General features: G+C 49.0%; 1 protein-coding gene across 4 annotated transcripts in view; it reads right to left on the bottom strand.

The window, feature by feature from the left end:
- Positions 1–19484, bottom strand: part of NTM (neurotrimin) — a 394804-nt gene extending 375320 nt beyond the window's left edge. For all 4 annotated transcript variants that reach the window (XM_079763174.1, XM_079763171.1, XM_079763172.1 and 1 more), the window contains exon 1: positions 18470–19484. In XM_079763174.1, coding sequence (XP_079619300.1) covers positions 18470–18636 — 167 coding nt within the window. In that variant the 5' untranslated portion in view covers positions 18637–19484. The remainder of the gene's footprint in view (positions 1–18469) is intronic.
- Between the last annotated feature and the right edge of the window lie 763 nt (positions 19485–20247).

Raw genomic sequence — 20247 nt, 5'->3', positions numbered from 1 at the left:
AACATGCTTGATGCCTAATCTATGCCTGGCACAACTCATGAGCTTTTACATGTCATCTTATATAATTATTATAAATAATTGTGATGTAATGAGAGGGTCCAGGTAAAGCATTTATCGAAGAATAATAGGTCCCCATTAAATGTTGCTAGTGATATAGTGTTTTGTTTTTAATATTATACCTGATTCTTACAATAACTCTGTCAGGTAGCTATTAAGGTACTATTTAGCCCCATTTCACAGATAAGAAAATAAGGCTCACAGAAGTGAATTCTATAAATCAAGTTAAGTTCCAGCTCAACTTTGTCCCAACTTCAGAGTCTTTTTCCCACCACACAGAATACATTCTTAATTAGCATGTTTTGTGTAAGACTGACAAAGGTGAGTACACATGTTTAGGATCTATATTTATGTACTGTAGCTAACCTCACTGTAAAGAACATTCACAAGGTAGGCACTGCACTATTGGGAGCTGACGATGTATTAGCCTATCTTTGGGTCTTCCTTCCTTTAAGTCCCATAATTTCATGTCTCTGTTACAGCTTCAAAAAGTCAATCATTCCCTGGGTCAAATTCCATCTTATCGAGTATCCCACCTTTCATTCCCTCTTCCTCTGTGTTTGTAGAGAAAACCATGTTGTGAATAGGATTTGAAGGTCTGTCAAAATGTGTGCTTGAAGGAATAATAGGACCAGAGTGTGTAAAACCAGATCCTCCTGGTCTCCCAGCAGGAAGGTCACCAGCTGTAATATAAGTACCCTTAGGTGAAAACAGAAGGCAGAGGGAACTCTTCTACTCTCAGAAAATTAAAAAAAAAAATCTATGTAAATATGCCTCTCATCTAGGCCAACTCTCCAAGGGACTGGAAGGGAAGGGGGAGGGGCAGGACTTAGTCTCTACTGACCCCCAGCCCCTGGTCTGAGCCAGCCCAGCATCCCAGTGGGGTCCATGGAGCCTGACACCAATTACTAACTATATATTAATGGAAACAATCCAAGCAACTATTTTTTCAATACCGAATATAACCCTAAGGGCAGGGAAATGTCAAACGGAATGCTTAATAAGGTTGGTGCAAAATGCTTTCGGGGTGAAATGTTAAGTTTTCAGGCACAAATGGAAATAATTCAGGAGTGGGGGGAAAAGGTAATAGCTTGCCTCCTTAGCATACACAGTGTGTAGGTTTGATTACTGAATAGAGATATGAAATATGTGCTAAATAATTCTTCTGAACAGCTCATTAGGTCTAATCCATCTCTGATTTCTATGGGCCCATTAATTCCAAATATGCATCTGCTTATACATCCACACACATCCACACACGATCGTAAAAAGGCCGGCCTAATTTCGCAATGTAATATCCTGGAAATGACAACAGGTAACACGTCAAATTGGACAGTATTCAGATCTTAAATATGTATAACTTTCAGGTGTGATAAATAAAAATGACAAAGAATAACAGACCAAAGACGGATGGCATTTCGGTTAGGAAACACCAGGCCCACAGAGCTAGGTGTGTGTGTGGCGGGGGGGCCGGGCCCCAGCACTGGCTGCTGCAGAACTCGGAAGCTGGACCAGCCTGGAGAGCGTCCCCATGGAAACCGCCAGGCATCCTCGACAGCAAATAAAACCCGTGCAGGTGTTGTGTTTGTTTCTGTGGGAATTTTAAATTTATTTCTCATCGCCTATCCTTTGTGCTGCCCTCATCACTTGTTCCTTAATTTGGATGCTATCCTAGTTCTCACAGTCACTCAAGGCCCTAGACCTGTCTTTTTTCATTCCTTACCCTTCTCCAGTTTGGAGATTGCACCCTTTCCTGACCTGCTCCTGGCCACCTTTCAAACGCCCCCTCGCTGCACCCGGGTTCCTTTGCCCCTTACCGACAGTGTACTTTCTGGCACAATGCTTTGTCTGTTCCCAAGCTGATGGACAGCTGGGCCTGCTGGGTACACCTGTGCAGGTGTGTGCTGCTCATGGGTGCTGAGGGAGGGAGGTGAAGAAGCACAGCTTCCGCCCTAGCTGGTTTGGCTCGGTGGATAGAACGTCAGCCTGCGGACTGAAGGGTCCCGGGTTCGATTCCAGTCAAGGGCACATGCCCGGGTTGCGCACTGGATCCCCAGTGTGAGGCGTGCAGGAGGCAGCTGATCAATGACTCTCTCATCATTGACGTTTCTATCTCTCTCTCCCTCTCCCTTCCTCTCTGAAATCAATAAAAATATATATTTTTTTAAAAAGAAGCAACAGCACAGCTTCCTCTATCCAACCAGGAGCCCTAGTGACTGACTCAGACTGGAGGAAGGGAAGCTGTTCCTGACTGGCCTGGACAAGGTGCATGCTGGGAGAGGATGCCAATGTGTGGGGCTACAGCCCAGTCTCCTTCACTACAAATCACTACAACGTGCCTGGCATGTCCAAGATGGACAGTAAGGAGTGCTGAAGAGGCACAGGAAAGCTCCTCCGTGCACCTGCAGGATGGCATTAACTCCTAGCCGGTGCCCGGTCTTCCAGGGCATACTGAGATGACAGTGAGAATGAGACAGGTCCCTGACCTCACCACCCACTGAACCTCCATGTCTCTGCACTGCCTGGGGTCCTTGTATGTCCCACGCACACTGCCCTCCCCCTTCCCTGTCACAGCGTCCTTTCCCCTTCAGCAGATGCACGCGGGACCACCTCGCCACTGGCCGCTCTTCTCAAACTTGACCTCTGACGATGGTTTTCCCTCCTTCCTTTTCAACATTTTTAAGTGCAAGCCTACAAATCATCCCATCTGCCTCTTTACTGGGTGTCAGGTCAAACACGAAATGCTAGAATCTCTCTGGCACAAAGGGTGACACTAAATCAGAAACCTCCAGCCATGAATAAGCAAGCTGTCATCTAAGAGGTGTCTTCCCTAATTGTAGTGTCTCCACTGAGGACACCTGCACATTCACGTGGAAGTAAAACTGTCCTTTGTCCCTGGTTTTCTCCTGTGAGTAAAGGAAGGCAGATGGTCCACTTGGTTCTGAGAGTAGAGAGCCAAGGAAACGAAAAGCAAGCCCTTGAGGCTTCAGTTTGAAAAGGCCACGGGTCTCACGTTCAGCCCCATGCAAAAGTCACCCAAAGCCTTGCCAAGAAATATTAATGAATGCTTACGTGAGGATCTTAAACATGCACCTGTGTATGTTCATACAGCTGAAATCGGAAAATATGAATGATAACAGTGGTGGTGAATCCCATAGGTGAGGGCTAGCTACCTAGAATAATAAAAGCGTAATATGCAAATCGAGTGAACGACCGAACAGCAGAACGACTGTCCGGACCACGCTATGACACACACTGGCACCAGGCCAGCCAAGGCGGGTGTAATGCAATTGGTCAGGGGGCCCACCATTACCCCATGATTGCCCTGCAGAGGGAGGCCCAGGCCACCAGCCATTGGGGTGATCAATCGGGGGGATAGGGTGAGGGAAGGGCTCCACGATCTCGCCCTGCAGAGGGAGGCCCAGGCCACCAGCCAGCGACGCTGTGGCGGGTGTGTGGGGCTGGCCAGTGATCACCCACAGAGGGAGGCCCAGGCCAGCCAAGAGATTACACCACACCCCTGTTGCCTGCAGTGGGAGGCGACCAGTGGTGGTGGAGGGGGGAACAGCACAGCACAGATAACAAGCAGTGGCAGTGGCAGGGGTGGGGGTGAGGCCAGATGCCGGCAGCTGGGGGAAGAAAAGCCCCGATAGACCCTGATCGCCGGCCAGGCCTAGGGACCCTACCTGAGGGGTCCCGGATTGCAAGAGGGTGCAGGCTGGGCTGAGGGACACCCCGCCCCCGTGCACGAATTTTGTGCACCGGACCTCTATAGTTGTAAAATAATGAACTCCCAGATCTCGGCAGCCTGTCACTAAGGGAAGTGTATTTCTCCTTCGTGCAGGATTCCAGCTCAGGCGATTCTGGGTCAGCCTGCAGGGTGGGGCGGAAGCCGGCTCTGTGCAGGCATCTCACAACCTGGCTGCAGGAGCATCTGCCAAATAGGACGCGGGTTTCCAAGGTAACTTTGGACATCAGCATCCAGATGGCTAAGAAGAAACAGCATGAAGTAATTTCGTCTGGGAGCGTTTTATGGGCCCATCCACACATAACTTTCGCTCACACTCCTATGGGTAGAACTCCATCACGTGACCGTGCCTCAATTCAAAAGAGGCTGGGAACTGCAATGGAGCTTTGCGCCCAGGGAAGAGAATAAATGAGTCTTTTTAAACAGCTAAGAACCTCTCCCTCAAGTGTGAAGAACCGAACAGCGCAGTGCAGCTCATGCCCCGCCTTCTCATTTCAGAAACAGGGAAACTGAGGCTGGACAAGCTAATTGTCCTAGTACCCGTGGTGACCTCAGAACCAGGACTAAAGTGCAGGTCACCCTAGCCCTCGGCCATGACTCACGTTCCAAAAACCAGTGTCACTTGCCAAGAATTTTCAGAATCACTCCTCCACAGAATGCTGTAGAACTACAAGATGTGCCCCAGCCGAAACCGGTTTGGCTCAGTGGATAGAGCGTCGGCCTGCGGACTGAAAGGTCCCAGGTTCGATTCCGGTCAAGGGCATGTACCTTGGTTGCGGGCACATCCCCAGTGGGGGGTGTGCAGGAGGCAGCTGATCAATGTTTCTCTCTCATCGATGTTTCTAACTGTCTATCCCTCTCCCTTCCTCTCTGTAAAAAATCAATAAAATATATATTTAAAAAACAGATGTGCCCCAATGTCGGCCCCGCCTCCTTCCCTGGGTATGTGTCCACAGGGCTCCCAGGAGCATAAGGTTCAAGCAGTGTGATCTGCCCACAGCAGACACATCGCACGCCTGGTTCCTCCCCAGCGGTGCACAGCTCACACACAACGAGTGGCAGGCCCTGTCCTAAACACTTCATATTTCACTCCTGGCTCAGTATTCCCATCACTAGTTCCCTTAAACAGTGACCAAACTAAGGGCCAGGGAGGTCAATCCATGTGCCAAAGGTCACACACCTGAGAGGTGGCTGAACCAGGATTTGAACCCAGGGAGCAGTCTGGTTCTAAACCCTCCATGTAATCACTCTGGTTGACAGCCTTAAAGCAAAATCCCCTTAATAAAAAAGTTTACAATAAAATCACAGACGTCGAATAACGTGCTACATCTCAGGCTCACAGCCTGATTTCTGCCTGGCTGTGGCTTCCTTCCCTCCCCCCAGGTTCATAGGCCTTAAGCTAGAAACTAATCCTTATTTTCAAGTCTTTATTAGATTTTCTATAGACTTCTTGAGAAAGTGGAGATTGAAAGGTCTCTCAGATTCTACAGGTGCGGATTTTATGAAGTGTGTTATCCTGTCCCAGGGTTCCCACCTTGGTGTCCCATTCCGCTCACTATTCTAGAAGACAAAACCAATGCTCAGTCACATACACCCTGACCAAGCTCTGTTAAGAACACCCAAACTCATGCCAAGACAGAGATAGGCCTGAGTCTGCCTTCTAATAAAAATAAATAAATAATATTCACTGTGAACAGCTTGCTATTATTCCTAATAAACTTTTCATTCACTCAGCAAATATTACTTACTGTATCCCATGTTCCAGGCAGTAATTTCACCACTATAAATGAGGGCAATAAAGTCCCTGGCCCAGCAGATCTTACATTTTGTGGAGAGGTGATAAGTGGCAGAGAAATAATAGCGTTTTCTGAGTGCTGAGGGCTTGAAGAAAATTAAAGCGAGCTAAGGGACAGAGTGACATGGGTGGGCATGGCTACATCCAATGGCAGGTCTAGAAAGTCTTCTTTAAGAATGGGGTATTCCGTCCTGGCCGGTTTGGCTCAGTGGATAGAGCATCGGCCTGCAGACTGAAGGGTCCCAGGTTCGATTCTGGCCAGGGGCACATGCCCGGGTTGCAGGTTCAATCCCTAGTAGGTGGTGTGCAGGAGGCAGCCAATCCATGATTCTCTCTCATCATTGATGTTTCTCTCTCTCTCTCCCTCTCCCTTCCTCTCTGAAATCAATAAAAATATTAAAAAAAAAAAAGAATGGGGTATTCCAACAGAGACACCACGAATGCCATAAGAAGCTCAACATTGTAGTGGGTCCTGGAAGAGGAAAGAACATGTCCTCAGGCAAAGTGGACTTAGCAGGTGCAAGAAACAACAGAGAAGTTCAGAGAGCTGCCTCCTTGTGAGTAGGACAGGAAGGTGACCAAAGATAGGCAGGCACCAGGTAGTGAAAAGTCTTATCCCACTGAATGTTTGCGTTCCATTCAAAATATACCTGGAAGCCACTGCAGGGTTTTGAATAGACAGTGATGTGATTTGACTTATGTTCCTTTATTTTATTTTTTGTTAATCCTCACCTGAGGATATTTTTTTTCCATTGATTTTTAGAGAAAGTGGAAGGAAGGATGGAAGGGAGGGGAAAGACAGAGAGAGAGATAGTGAGAGAGAAACATCAATGTGACAGAGACACATTAATGGGTTGCCTCTCACACATGCCCCTACTGGGGCTGGGGATCCAGCTTGCAACCCAGGTACATGCCCTTTATCGGGAATCAAACCCATGACCCTTTGGTGCATGGGCAGATGATTTAACCACTGCGAAACACAGGCCAGGGATGATTTATGTTCTTAAGTGACAACTCAGCCTACTAGTTGGAGGATGGACTCTGGTAGAGCAGAAGTGGAAGAAAAGGGATCAGATGAGATGCTACTGGCATAGTGCAGGAGAAAGTTAATAGCAGCATAGACTACGGAGGTAGTGTCTGAGATGATTAAAAGTGGTCTGATTCAGGCTGTATCTTAAAAGTAAAGACAAACACGATTTACTGATGAATTCCATGTACCATAAGGACAGAAAGAAAAAATGTGTCTGTTACGTTGTGGGCATGAACGGTGGTGTCCATTCTTAAGACAGGGACAGAGCAAGGGAAGATATGCTGGTGGTGGCTGGTGATGGCTCCCATGGGGGCTGGTATCAAGAGAACTGGCTGTGCCCTAGCCAGTTTGGCTCAGTGGATAGAGCATCAGCCTGCAGACCGAGGTGTCGGGTTCGATTCCAGTCAAGGGCAGGTGGTTACTGGCCCAGGCCTTGGTCAGGGCGCGTGAAGAAGGCAACCAATCGATGTGTTTCTCTCACATCAATATTTCTCTCTGTCTTTCCCTCTCTCTTCCACTCTCTCTAAAAACCAATGGAAAAATATCCTGGAGTGAGGATTTTATTTATTTTTTTTTTTAAGAAGAGCATTGGCTGGGAGGCTTCCGGTTTGAGATGTCTGAGTCATACATTGATCTGCAGATCAACAATAGGATGTGCAGCCTGGACCAGACAGAAAGGGGTTCTGGGTAATATGTGTGTGCTCCAGTGTAACGGGATTTTGAGAAAGATCGAAAAATAAATGCCCCACAATCACAGAACACCAAGCAGAGCACCTACCAAAAATGTTCAGGCCTGGAGGAAAGCAGAATATAGGTATGGAAATAACCCAAGAAGTGGCCAAGTTTCAGCCTAACACATTGCAGTAGTTTCATTGCTAGCTTTACCCAGTGGCCGGATGAGTTTCTATTGAACAAATACAAAAAAACGTTTTACATAAATGTTAAAGGCACCCTTTAAAATTAAACACCCATTGCATTTTGAAGTTATTTATTACATGTTCTTACAAGCTAATGTCTTTTTAAAGTATGATACTTTGTAAAACACTGTAATATGAAGCGAGAATTCTCGGGATCCGACTGCAATGTGTTAAGTGGGAGAAAACAAAAGATGGGACCACTCAGGGAAGAGACTGGGACAGAGGGATGTTGCCAGTGACAGGCCATAAAGACCAGAGAGGAGGAATGTTTGGAGGATTGAGGGAGAGGTTTGCAACTGGGTCAGATTCTTGGATGTACAGGATTCCCTGGTCAATGAGAATCTAAAGAATGATACATGGCCTGGGTGGTCTTTGCCTTCTGAGATGGCTAAGAGAACCTGAAAAGTAAGATTCAATAGGGTTGGTCCCTATGGTCTCTTAGGAAAAAGGGGGTAATCGATTCTCATTATATTCCTGTGCCAGATCGGCCTCCTAGACACAGGCATATCTCGGAGATATTGCAGTCCTGGCTCCAACCACCACAGCAGAGCGAGCATCACAATACAGTGAGCCATGCTCTTTTTGTTGGTGGCGGGCCTTGCCTTCAATTTGTGAAATGAGCAACATCTGCGAGGCGCAATAAAGCAGAGTGCAATAAAGCAAGGCGTGCCTGTCATTGCCGTGGAGAGGCTGGGAAGTCAGGACTGGGATGGGAGCAGTCACACCGAGAGCATCCACAGGTCTGATGCTGCCTCTGTGGATTGCAGTGGCTGGTGTCATGGTGGGTGACAGGGTAGTCTAACCAGCCTTCAGTGGCCCTTTACATGGCATGATTATTTAAGAAAACAGTAATACCCAAGTACACTGAGTGGCCAGATTATTATGATCTCTGAACGCATAATAATCTGGCCACTCAGTATATATATATATATATATATATATATATATATATATATATATACACATATATTAGAGACCTGGTGCATGAATTTGTGCATGGTTGGGGTCCGGCCAGCCTGGCCAGGGGGAGGGATCATGGGTGGTTGGCCGGCCTGCCTGCTGGTTGAACTCCTGGCTGAGGGGACAATTTGCATATTAGCCTTTTATTATATAGGCTATATATACACTGAGTGACCGGATTATTATGCGTTCAGAGATCATAATAATCTGGCCACTCAGTGTATACCTGGTTCCTGGAGCTGTTATAAAAGTGCATCACAAACTGGACTCATAGGCATCTCCTGCCTCGCGGTTCTGAAAGCCAGAACTCTGAAATGAAGGTGTTGGCAGGAAGTGCTTCCTATGGAGCCTGGAGGAGAGAATCCCTCCTTGCCTGGTGCTAGTTTCCGGTGGCTCCTTCCAATCTCTGGCATTCCTTGGCTAGCAACTGCATAACTCCTACCAGTCCTCATCGTCACATGGCATTTCCCCATGTGTGTACTGTGTCTCCACATTGTCATCTTCTCACAAGGACTCCACCAGTTACAGGATTAGGGGCCCACCCCACTTTATCATGGATTCAGCTTAAATATCTAATTACATCTTTAATGACCCTACTTCCATATAAGATCATATTACGAAGTCCTGGGTGCTAGGACTTCGACATAACTTTTTTTTTTCTTTTTTCTTTTATTGTTTGGAGTGGGTGGGAGGGGAGAGGGGAAGGGTGATGCAATTCAACCCACAACACCAAAAGTGTTGCTTTTTCTAGGTTTCATGTATAACAACTACAGCAAATTAAAAATAGTCTGCATATATTCTTTCTTTCTTCCTCATAGGTTCTGACTGGTTAGAATTGTTGAGATTCAGCTTTTCTGATGAGTAAATTTCCCCAAAGATGATTACTGTAAAGGTAAGAGCACTTCTCCATGCATCCACTACACCACAGGCTGTTTGAGAGCCAGGCAAGATCAGGAAATTATTTTCACACCGTTACACCTTCCTTTGCCTCCATGGGGCAAACAAAGCTTTGTCTGAGGGTTAATTTCAGCTTTGTCATTTTTCCACCAGTCTAGTGGCTGATGCTGTTCTTGTTACAAATGTTATTCTTTGCAAAAACCATCAACAATATTGCAAGATTAAGTCATATGTTCATTTTTCATTTTACAAGACAATTCTAACCCCGACAAGACAGCAAGCTGGCCAAAGGCACCCATATAAACCCAAACAAACTTAACCACATGAAGCAATGAGGTTTGGGGAAAACAGAGCATGAGCAGTTGCGACTGCTAAATATAATTTAAACCAATTTACACCCATGGCATCGGCTTGAAGTGAGACTATTGCAGTGGTTCCATCAGTGAACTGTGAGATCATCTGCTAATGCCAGACACACTGGTCTGCATGTGAGAAAAGTTACTAAATGCGGACAGCCTTCCCTCCTGCTTTCACCATCCCCGTGCAAGCCCTGAGTTACACCCACTGTGATCAGGAGAGGTGAGTGAAGGGGAAATGCCATCAGAGAACATTAAAACTGTGAGGGCTTAAACCCCTGCAAGCAATGGCTTCCTTACCTCCAGTGAATTATCATGGAAAAAAAATCAGTCTTCCAAGGAAAAGGGTCTATAAATTCTAAATCTACACATAAATTCCTGGCTCCCCTATTTGTTTCAGATAACCTGGCTCCATAGAATCTTCTGGATGGCTTGTTCTGGTAGGAAATTTATCTTCAGAGCCACGAACTGTCATAACTTGCTATGTAGCAATCCTGTTAGGAAAAATAAAGAAATACCTGTCTTCTTACTCCCTCTCTGAAATAAAATAGCTCAAGAAATTATTTGGACTGGAGAAGTTACCTAGAATAGAAACAGATGTGGAAGAGAAACACAGAAAAGTATAATTCCAGGAAGGCGGAGAGGCATTCCTCTGGCCAAGATCTCCCAGAAGCAAGACACGGTACATGGGTGTAGCTACATGGGTGCTTCGGCTACAGTACTTTTCATGAAAATTGCTAAATGCAGGAATAAACATGTATACGGATACATGCATATGTGTGTATGAATGTAAAACGTAAGTTGTAATTATACACTAAGCTTTATGTCCTTTATTTAATTTTAACCCAAAAAGAGCCATTTGAGGTAGGGAATAACTGCCCCCTTTACGAAGAGAGATTGAAAAGTTTCGTCCAAGATCACACGTGGTGAGTACTGTATTTTCCGGCGTATAAGACGACTGGGCGTATAGAAGATTTTCCTGGGTTAAAAAGTCGTCTTATATGCCAGAAAATACGGTACTTGCACCAGGGCTCTGGGGATCCTGCCTGGCAGTCTGTTTTCTTCCTGGCATACCACCCCTGGTTGAAGGTGAATTAGTAACGTCTTGCTGGTGAGAGATCTTTGTCTCTATCAATGTGTTTCCATTAAACAGTCCTATTGCTTACTCCTCTCTCTTGCCTCACACAGGCGATTTGAAATTACAACCAAAACCCAACAAGTTGTGTGTTGTTTTTTTCCCCTAAAAAAATTGTTTTACTTCGCCATCTGTGTGATATTAATGGCATTATTTATTTATTTTCAGGATCCTATTACACAGAGTGGAACCCATCAACCTGCTCTCGGGGAAGCAAACTGACCTCGGATAATGCAAGGACAATGTTAGACTTTACCCACCGAGACTCTGTACTTAGAATAAATACGCTATTAATATTAATGGCATATTTCCCCCAAGAGAAATGCCAATGATCCTACTTCTAGCACAACAAAGAAGAAGATTGATAGGTCAAGGCCCCACCTACTCTGCCCCTACACCAGGGCATCCAGGTAGACTGGCTTTCAGACTAGTCATGGAGCCACATTTCCACCTGGATCTGTTCAATGTCCCATTCCAGAGAAAAACACGGTAACATCTGCGAAAGTATTAACTCTCCGTGAGAGAGTCCAAGCTTGCCGATCTTCTGATGCAAAGGCTGGTGGAAGAACCTAGAATGAAAGTCTTACTCTGGACAAACTATGGAGATTCTAAGGGTTCTCAGGCAACAAGGAACCCCTGGAGGCCAGCGAGTCATCTCTGTGTCCCATGCCACAGACCATATACAACCTTACATACTCCCACGCCCTCGTTCTAATGTACTTCTAGAAAAAAAAAAAACATTCTTGTGCTCCAGGACAAGAAGGAAAAACCAAATTCCCTTTCTAGGAAGAGAAGAACTTGGCAATGAAGAAGTGAGAGTAGGAAAACATCCCTTTGGTAAAAAAAAAAGAGAGAGAGAGAGAGAGAGAGAGATAATGAGCCTAGAAGTCAGATGTCCTAGGCTCGGCTACCATGTGACTGTGTGATTTGGGAAATGCCTCTCTTTGCCTCTGTGTTTTGGTTTCTGTAAAATTGGAATAGCAATTGCATCCACCTCATGGAGCAACTATGAGGATTAAATAAGACCTGTCAGTGGCGCGCTCAGCACCTGACACCTAGTAAACAGAGCTGCCCCAGACAAACTCAGAGGCGGAGCATAAGGGCTAAGAAGGCAGACCCTCGTACCAGGCGAAACCAGCAGTCAGGAGAGAGCATGATAATACACATTAGCTAATTGCCCAGAAACACGGTCAGTGTCATGCGTTTTGCACTTAGTGGGGAAACGGGGCCTTCCTCCAGGCGCCAGTGGCCTAGACTGGGGCTCACACTAGATTAAGTGAGTGTGGGCTGGGTGTGAGCTCCTTCTCGCCCTTTCAGAAAGACATCCTTGGGCAAGACTCATTATCACAAGCCTCATTATCTGTAAAGCCAGGTGGTCGAACTCCCTGGTCTCCGTAATCCTTCCAAAAGCAAAAGAAGCATTTCTGCAAAACACCTACACGTGCAGGTGAGGCGTGCTGAAGACCCGGTGTCCCTCTGCACCCTTCTCTAGGTTCCCTTGACAACTGGCAACTAGGGTCTCCTTCTGCCCCATGGTCGGTTGGCTTTTTCGTTTTCCCATTTTAGTTTTTGGCTCCTTAAACAGACGGAGTGTGCTTCCAGGAGCCTCCCTCTGCAGCCCCATCTGTCCATGCTCTTTGGAGCCACGGTCCGCCGGCTGGATGCCTGGCAGGCCCCGGAGGTGAGCACAGGGTGGCGGATCTTCGGAGGGGGCAGGGCAGGGAGAACAGCACAGGCTTCCTGAGTGACCCTGCTCTTCCGAATGAGTTAACTGCTACACAACAGATCAATAGTTGCACCACGAGACAACCGCTGCCAGCAACTCCAAGTAGAGAGAGAGAGAGCAGGGTGGGCAGAGATCGGCTTTTCTGAGCCCCTTCTTATCTGGAAAATGCTAATTTCCCTGAGGTCCACCTGAGGTTGACCACATCAACAGAGAGTGGCATTTCTTCAAAGGTGCTGGCTAGGGAAGCAATCTGGCAGAAAGAGGGCGTGTGTCATGGGTGCAGCGATGAAATCACAGGCAACTGACACAGCCCATCTGTGTCCTGGACAGAGAGACACCAGCTCAGTCACTCAAGTCCTCCAGAGCAGCCTCACCCCGCAGAGAAGAGCCACCTCACACAGCGGCACCACCTGGACAGCAATAGGTCGGGGCAAGGCCATCACAAGACAACTAAGGGAAAAGGGCCGAGAAGGGCGAATAGAAGACGATCATGATCTCAGAGAGCAAGTCCTTCATGTATTCGTGCAACACCTCTCTTCTGAGCACCTTCTCTATGCCAGACATCATGGAGAGTGAGACAGAGAAGGTGCCTACCCTCCAGGAAATGACAGCCCAGTTGGGGAAAACAGAGCATGAACACATACCACATCAACGAAAGGGAACACTTTCTGATACAGACGACTGCTCCGAAGAAATAATCCCGGATGACCTGCCGCTGTAGGGCTGGTGGAGTGGTGGTGGGTTACTTCCTGTGAGTGTCCAGAAAGGCTTCAGTGAGGGTCCCGCGTGAGCGAGGGCCGAGATGGTGAACAACTGCCCACGGGAAGCAGACCTGGAGTAGGGGCATTCCCAACAGTGGAACCGAGAGTGCAAAGGCTGTGTGGCAAGGACGAGCTTTCTGTGTTCAAGAATCAGAAAGCAAGCCAGGACAGTCACGCAGACTTCATTAGCAAAAACCATGGCCCTAACCGGTTTGGCTCAGTGGATAGAGCGTCGGCCTGCGGACTCAAGGGTCCCAGGTTCGATTCCGGTCAAGGGCATGTACCTTGGTTGCGGGCACATCCCCAGTAGGAGGTGTGCAGGAGGCAGCTGAATCGATGTTTCTCTCTCATCTATGTTTCTAATTCTCTATCCCTCTCCCTTCCTCTCTGTAAAAAAATCAATAAAATATATTTTTTAAAAAACCATGGGCCATATCACGTGCTGGGTATTGGGATGTGACCCTGCAGAAAGCATCGCTCTGGCTTCCAGAGGCCATGGGGTAGCTGGACAGACTAACAGACTCCATTGGCCTAAAAATGCAGTGCTAAGCCGTTTACGGGATAGAAATAAAGTGCCAGGCCTTCCCACCTCTGAAAGGGGACTCGGTGAGTTTTCTCAAGTATCGAAACCACATTATTCTGTGCTGTTCCATGGACCTGCTACATCAACACTCAGCTTCAACCTGGCACATTTCTCAGATGTTTTATTCACTCATCTCCTCCCCCCCAAAAAAAGTCACCGTGCAGTGGCAAAACCCAGAGTCTAGGAAGAGGACAGGGGTGTAGCTCAGCCTCCGGTACTCACTTTCCAGATGAGCCCAGGGAAATAGTTGGGGAATCTATAAACACATGAAACACACTCAGCTAAGTTGCCCAGTAACTCAGGGGCACGTAGTGGAGGTCTCTAATTAATGACACCCACACAGCTGGGCCCCAGGCGCTGCTGCTCTCACTGCCTCCTCAGTGTGCCCATCAGCAGGGTAGTCCTGCCCCACGGGAGGTGGGGGGTGGGGTGGGGGGAGGGGCACTCCTCTCCACCGTGTACCAAGCACTTGTCAATGGGCACTCTGCCCCAGCTGCCGATGGCCTCTTGCCCACAGCCCGCCTTCTGAGTTGGACCCAAGGTCCTGCATCTGGGAGTCCACGCCACATGCCGTTTTACACCCCAGCACCCAGCTCAGTGGCCTTCATGTAAGAACCACTCAATACATCTCCGCTGATTGGCCACAGCTGTATTTTAAAATCCAATGATGGAGAAATGTGGTGAGGAGACAAATTGAATATGGGCTGGGGATAGTTTGGGTTCGTTTTCATTTGTTCAGTAAATATTCGGAAGCGCACTGGGCTCACAGCATTATATGATCTCTGCTTTTCAAGAGCTAGCTGCCCCCAGTCCACAGGGAGGAAGAAGACAGAGAGTTAAACAACACAGGTATACACTGAAATGAGTCGGGGAGAGATTAAGTACCAGCATGGAATTAGGAGAAAGAGTGCATTGGGGAAGGCTGGCGTACAATGTCAAGGAGCAAAGTCCTGAGTTGGCATCCCATCACTGCCCCTTGTGTGATTTTAGGTGAATCCCCCTCTCTGGGCCTCAGCTTTCTCATCGATAAAATGGGAATAAGTAAGTCTAGTTCACAGAGTTGTTGTGAGAATTACATGTTACCATGTATTAAAAAATGTTTCAGTCAATAACTGGCCAGTAACTGACCGAATAGTCATCTTATTAAAAATCATTATTACTAATGCCACATACATACTATGGTTTCAAAACTTCCCAGCTGTGCAACCTTAATCATAATGATGTCAATTTTCCACGCCTCAGTTTCCTCATCTGCAAACTGGGATAATAATAGCACCTGCATGGTAGGGCTTTTTATTAGAGTTAAATGCTTATATTATGAGGTTGGATGATGGGTGAGATATTATATAAAGTATTTAGAATACTCCCTACCAAATCGTGAATGCTCAACAAGCCTTGATTATTATCATTTTTACTGCACATTCCGTTTTATGTAACCTCACCCTTTTGAAAATATGCATATACTATCAGCAGGAGGGCAAAGAGAGTGGGAGACTGCAAATTGCAATTTTTTCAGGCTGCCGATGGCATGTTAGGTGAAAGGTCTCCCAATACCTCCACAAGGATCATTAGTGCTAATTAGATGAAATAAAACATCTTTAAAAGTTTCCTCACACTAGAATCGCTGCTGAGGCATTCATTCCGTGGGGACTGAAAAATCTTTTCCAAAAGTGAAACTGGAGAGAACAAAGCAGAAGAAAATGAAATCAGAGCAGAAAGCCCTCTGCTGGTTGAGAAGAAAACTACAAGCATCACCCTCATTGTCACCCAGGGAGATGTGGACAGGGTGGCTCTCAGGCAGAGCAGAGGTCCTGAGGGCCTCCCTCGTTGTGGTTCTTTCTATGTAGTTTGGTCACGTGCTGAACCAAACAAGAAGAAAGGGAAGGAGAGAGGGAAGGGGGGAGGGAGGGGAAAAGAAAGAAGAGACCCCATATATACACACAAAAAGCAAAAAAGAAAAAGAACCCAGAGCCCCGAACCACTAGATTGTTGCAATCTGAAATCAGGTTACGTGCAAATTTCATGTAAACAAAATACACTCTAAAATGCCTACTTGTTTCTCGGTACAAAACGCAGAGCCTGTGTGGAGAGGTCAAGGGCTTCCACTCCACAAAGGTCCACCCACCAGGGGACCCTTCCTTGTCCCAGTGCATCAGGGCCTGAGAAGAGCCGGGGTCCCTCTGCTGAGGCGGGAGCATCTTCTCTGCAGGCTCTGATACCCCTGCTGCCCGCTTCCCGTCTAAAGCAGGCCCGTGGCCAATGGGTTGTTGTCAGGCAGACTGGAGTTCCTCTAACCCCCACCATGTAAGGCTGGACTCAGTGGAAGGTTCTCCTGATGTCAGGAAGACAGTCAGCCCAGGGGCTGGCACAGATGGCAGGAGGTGGTCCAGGAGGCCCTTTGTGTTCCATGGCTGGGCTGGGGCTAGACAGGAAGCCCCACCACATCCCACTTCCTCCATCTGCACCCAAACTAGGCCAGTGTGCCTCCAGCATGTGTGAAAATGCAAACAAACATGAGTGCCTAAAAGAGACAGGGAGAGGGATCCCCAAGAGTGAGGGGGGCGAAAAAAGAGGCATGGAAAGAAAGACAAAGAAAGAGAAGCCAGCCAGTACATGAAAACCTGATTTTAAAGAGAAGCTGCTCCTAAGCCAGGCCCATCCCCTGGCTGAGCATCTGCTAACTTCAGACACTCTCTGGAGTGTTCTGGTTTCCATGGGCCTGGGGGATGCCTTTAGAGACCAGATCCTGGCCTGTCCAACACCCCTCATTGTGCCCATAACATGGGAGCTACTGTCTGTCAGGTCTCCTTTGCTATTTCTATTTCTCCAAGTCTCTAACAGCTACCTTCCACCTTCCCATTGAAAAGACCACCCCATTTCTTTCTAAAATGTTCTCTGAGTGCCAATGTCTATATTTTACCTCTTGGGCTGTTACTCCTCGCAGCCAAAGGTTAGGGACAAGGGGGCATCCAGAGAACACTAAATGGCACCGACCACATTGCTTTACAAGTTCATTTTTGTTTTTCTCTTAAGTGCTCTGAAATCAAGGCACATGTGGAGTTCCCATTGAATCTCTTTATAAAGCAGATGCACAGTTCTTTCAGGGCGGGAGGTAGTTAGATGCTTAATCCTTTCCTTCAAAATAGTCCCCAAATCTACGTAGTGGAAGAGGCTGGTTTCAGGAACTAAGGAGTGACTAGGGATTCCCTGGGGCAATGGGGGTTAGCTCCCCAAAGTCAAAGGCGCACAGGATGCTTGTAGGTCTTGCATGGGTCACACACTTCCTTTGGCAATGACCCGCCAGTGCCCCCTCCTCTCCATTTTCCATCCCCTGGGTATCGCTTTAAGTGCGTCATCCACAAACAATCCAATCCCAGAAGAACAGTCACGAGGGGGCCAAACAGTGGACACCAGCACCAAGAATCGTCACGTGCAGAGGATGGGGATACGGTCAACGTTGCCTCAATGGCCCCAGCTTGGAAAACTTTATTTAAAAAGGCATATTCCGTGAAAGAGACATAGGGAAATCATTCTTCCCATCAATCTTCCCAACTTCTACCTTAGGCTGACTCTCTCACCAAATTCCAGAGTGAGATTCCATCGCAATCTCTAATTCCGTGTTGCCCTCCTGTGAGTGGAGTAGTTTGTAGGCTCTGGAAATCGAGTCAGCATTTCAACAGGCAGGGGGGTCAGGGAGACCGCCTTACTACATTACACAAAACAGAACCAAGATTCCCTCCTCCTCCTCCTCCTCCTCCTCCTCCTCCTCCTCCTCCTCCTCCTCCTCCTCCTCCTCCTCCTCCAGTTGCTGTAAACCTTAACCCCAGAGGCCAAGCAGGACCTGACTCAACACTGAACCTCAGCTCCTGCCCGTAGATGACTTACTGCTGGTGGACAACACCCAGAGCACAGTTACCCAGACAAATGCTGTTTCCCACAGACAAACCAGACTCATCTCCACGACTTGGGTCTCAGAAAGCCACGCTCACACGGGAAACGCATGCCCTTCTGCCCACCAGCTAGTGGCCTGGAGGCCCCCCAAGAACGCCCCACAGCCAGGCCCAGGGCGAAACAGCAGCTCTGCCAGAGGCCGGGGCCCAGCTGGCAACCCCCCGTGCCATGGGCAGGGTGAGGGCACGCACAGGAATCCAGACCGTCCTTTGGGGCTCATTAACTTCAGAGAAGACTGTTCACACCCGAGCTCCATCCAGGCCCCGGCCACCATGGCCACCAGCCTGGGAGTCCCACAGTCCTCAATCCCGGCGACTTCCTGGCCCAGCCACCCCTTGTGCTTCCCAAGTCTATGGCCAAGGAAGCCAGTGTTGGGGAAACAGCTCGTCTCCTGGACCTCTGAGAGGTCCCCACGAAACTACCAACATCCCCCAGGGCAGAGCATCGCACCTGGCTCATCTGAGCTCCATTGCACACACTCACACCCCTATCCCTCTCTCCCCAGCCCCCTTTCAAGCCAATGTCAAGTCATAGAAGAAGTGCAGCTCCCTACCTGAGGGTGGCGCTCTCCCCCTGCCGGACCGTCACGTTGTCCATTGCTTTGGGGAAGGTGGCATCTCCGCTGCGCACGGGCACTCCTGTGGGTACAAGGAACAGCAGCCTGAGAGACACGACCACGAGGCACTTCCAGGGCAGGAACAGGTACCCACAGACCCCCATCCTCTCGACAGTCACAACTTCCCAGAACTCCTCCTGCAGCCGCGCGGCACACGCCCCCGGGCGAGCACAGGAAGTGGGTGGGGTGGGGGAGAGCTCGGACCCAGCAGTGAACTAGCGGCGATGGAGAGGCGCGGGTTTTTTTTTTTTTCCTGGGAGAAAAGCGCGCAGACTCCTCCGAGTCTAATATTCCTCCCCCAAACCCAGCCTCAGCGCTCCAGCCTCGGAGAACCAGACGGGGCTTCCTCGCTGCTGCTCCGGCCGGGGAAAGTGGCCGCCGTGAAAGGGGAAGCTCCAGGCAGGTGCCGAGGTGTGGGCACGTCTCAGAGGTCCCTTCTTCCCGTGAACAGTTCCGACATGGCACTTCGGGGTGGCATAAGCACTTGGGTACCCGAAGGGGAGCGGAGGGTGGGTTGGATCCGGCTACGCAGAGCAGGCTGCAATCCCTCGGCGCCAGCCAGGGGAGATCCAAACACTTTCTTTGTAAGTTTCAGAGGCAGGGTGGCCAGCAAAATGCAATCGGTAACAATAGCGGAGATGGAAAGTGGAGCACGCAGGAGGCGGCGGGGGGTGTGCGAGGAGGAGCGGGCTGCGCAGGGACCAGGCGCGGGGAGATGCTGCCGCAGCCGCCCGGGTCAACTTCCTTGGAGCCCAAATACGCGCAGCAGCTGCCGCGATGGAGCAGGTCTCGGCGGAGGCAGTGGCCCCGGCGGTCCAGGCAGGAGCGGCCAGGCGGCAGTGGACCAGACCGCGGCGGCCCCTCGCTCGCTCCCTCGCTCCCTCGCTCGCTCGCTGGGGAAAGCGAGGCGCAGCCGGCACCGGAGCCGCGCGGACGCCACGCTCAGCGGCCGCCCCCGGCCTCCGCGCCGCCTTCCTCCCGGGAGCAGCCCCAAAGCGCACGGGCCCCGACCGCCGGGGTTGTCATGGCAGCAGCTCCATCACTGACCGCCACTTTCTCCGATGCCGGCGCCACGCAAGCGGGCGGACTGCGCGCTCATCCCGGCGGGCGGGCGGGCGGGCGGGCGGCGCGGGGCGCGGGCGGGCGCCCACCTTAACCCCCGCCGCGCCACGCAGCCACCACCAGCGGCAGTGCACCAGCAGAGGCGAGCGGTTTAACCATTTCCCGCCTTGAAAAAAACTGTCACTTCCCCAAATGGAGAAGGCAAAGTTACCACGCCGTTTTAATAAGCCAGAGACATCTTAATCAGGGTCGCCAACGAATTAAGTAGGACAGGAAAACCCTGCAGCATGCATACAGGCGCCTTTAAAATGATTCCATTCATTCCATTAGCATGTAGAGTAAATTTGGAGTTTGGGGAGGATGTTTTAGAGTAATCTCATTTTTTTTAAATTCAATAGTCCACGCCCATCTCACCACCACCACCACCCCCATCCCCAAAAAGAAAAGCTAGTTCAAAACACCACAGTCAACACCACCTTTCTAAATAAAGAGCTTCCATCTACAAAACAAACGCAGAATCACAGAAGCCTCTTCATGTGTGAAACGGGCAAAAACCGCATCCAAATCTTGCTCAAGTTCTGACACTGACTTACATTCCTTATTCTGGTGTCGTCTACATTAACAGATGCTGGGCCTGCAGAAGTGCCCCCACC

Source organism: Cnephaeus nilssonii, assembly GCF_951640355.1.
Source record: "Cnephaeus nilssonii genome assembly, chromosome: 22".
NCBI classification, from domain to species: domain Eukaryota; kingdom Metazoa; phylum Chordata; class Mammalia; order Chiroptera; family Vespertilionidae; genus Cnephaeus; species Cnephaeus nilssonii.
This window is presented reverse-complemented; position numbering and strand designations above follow the sequence as displayed.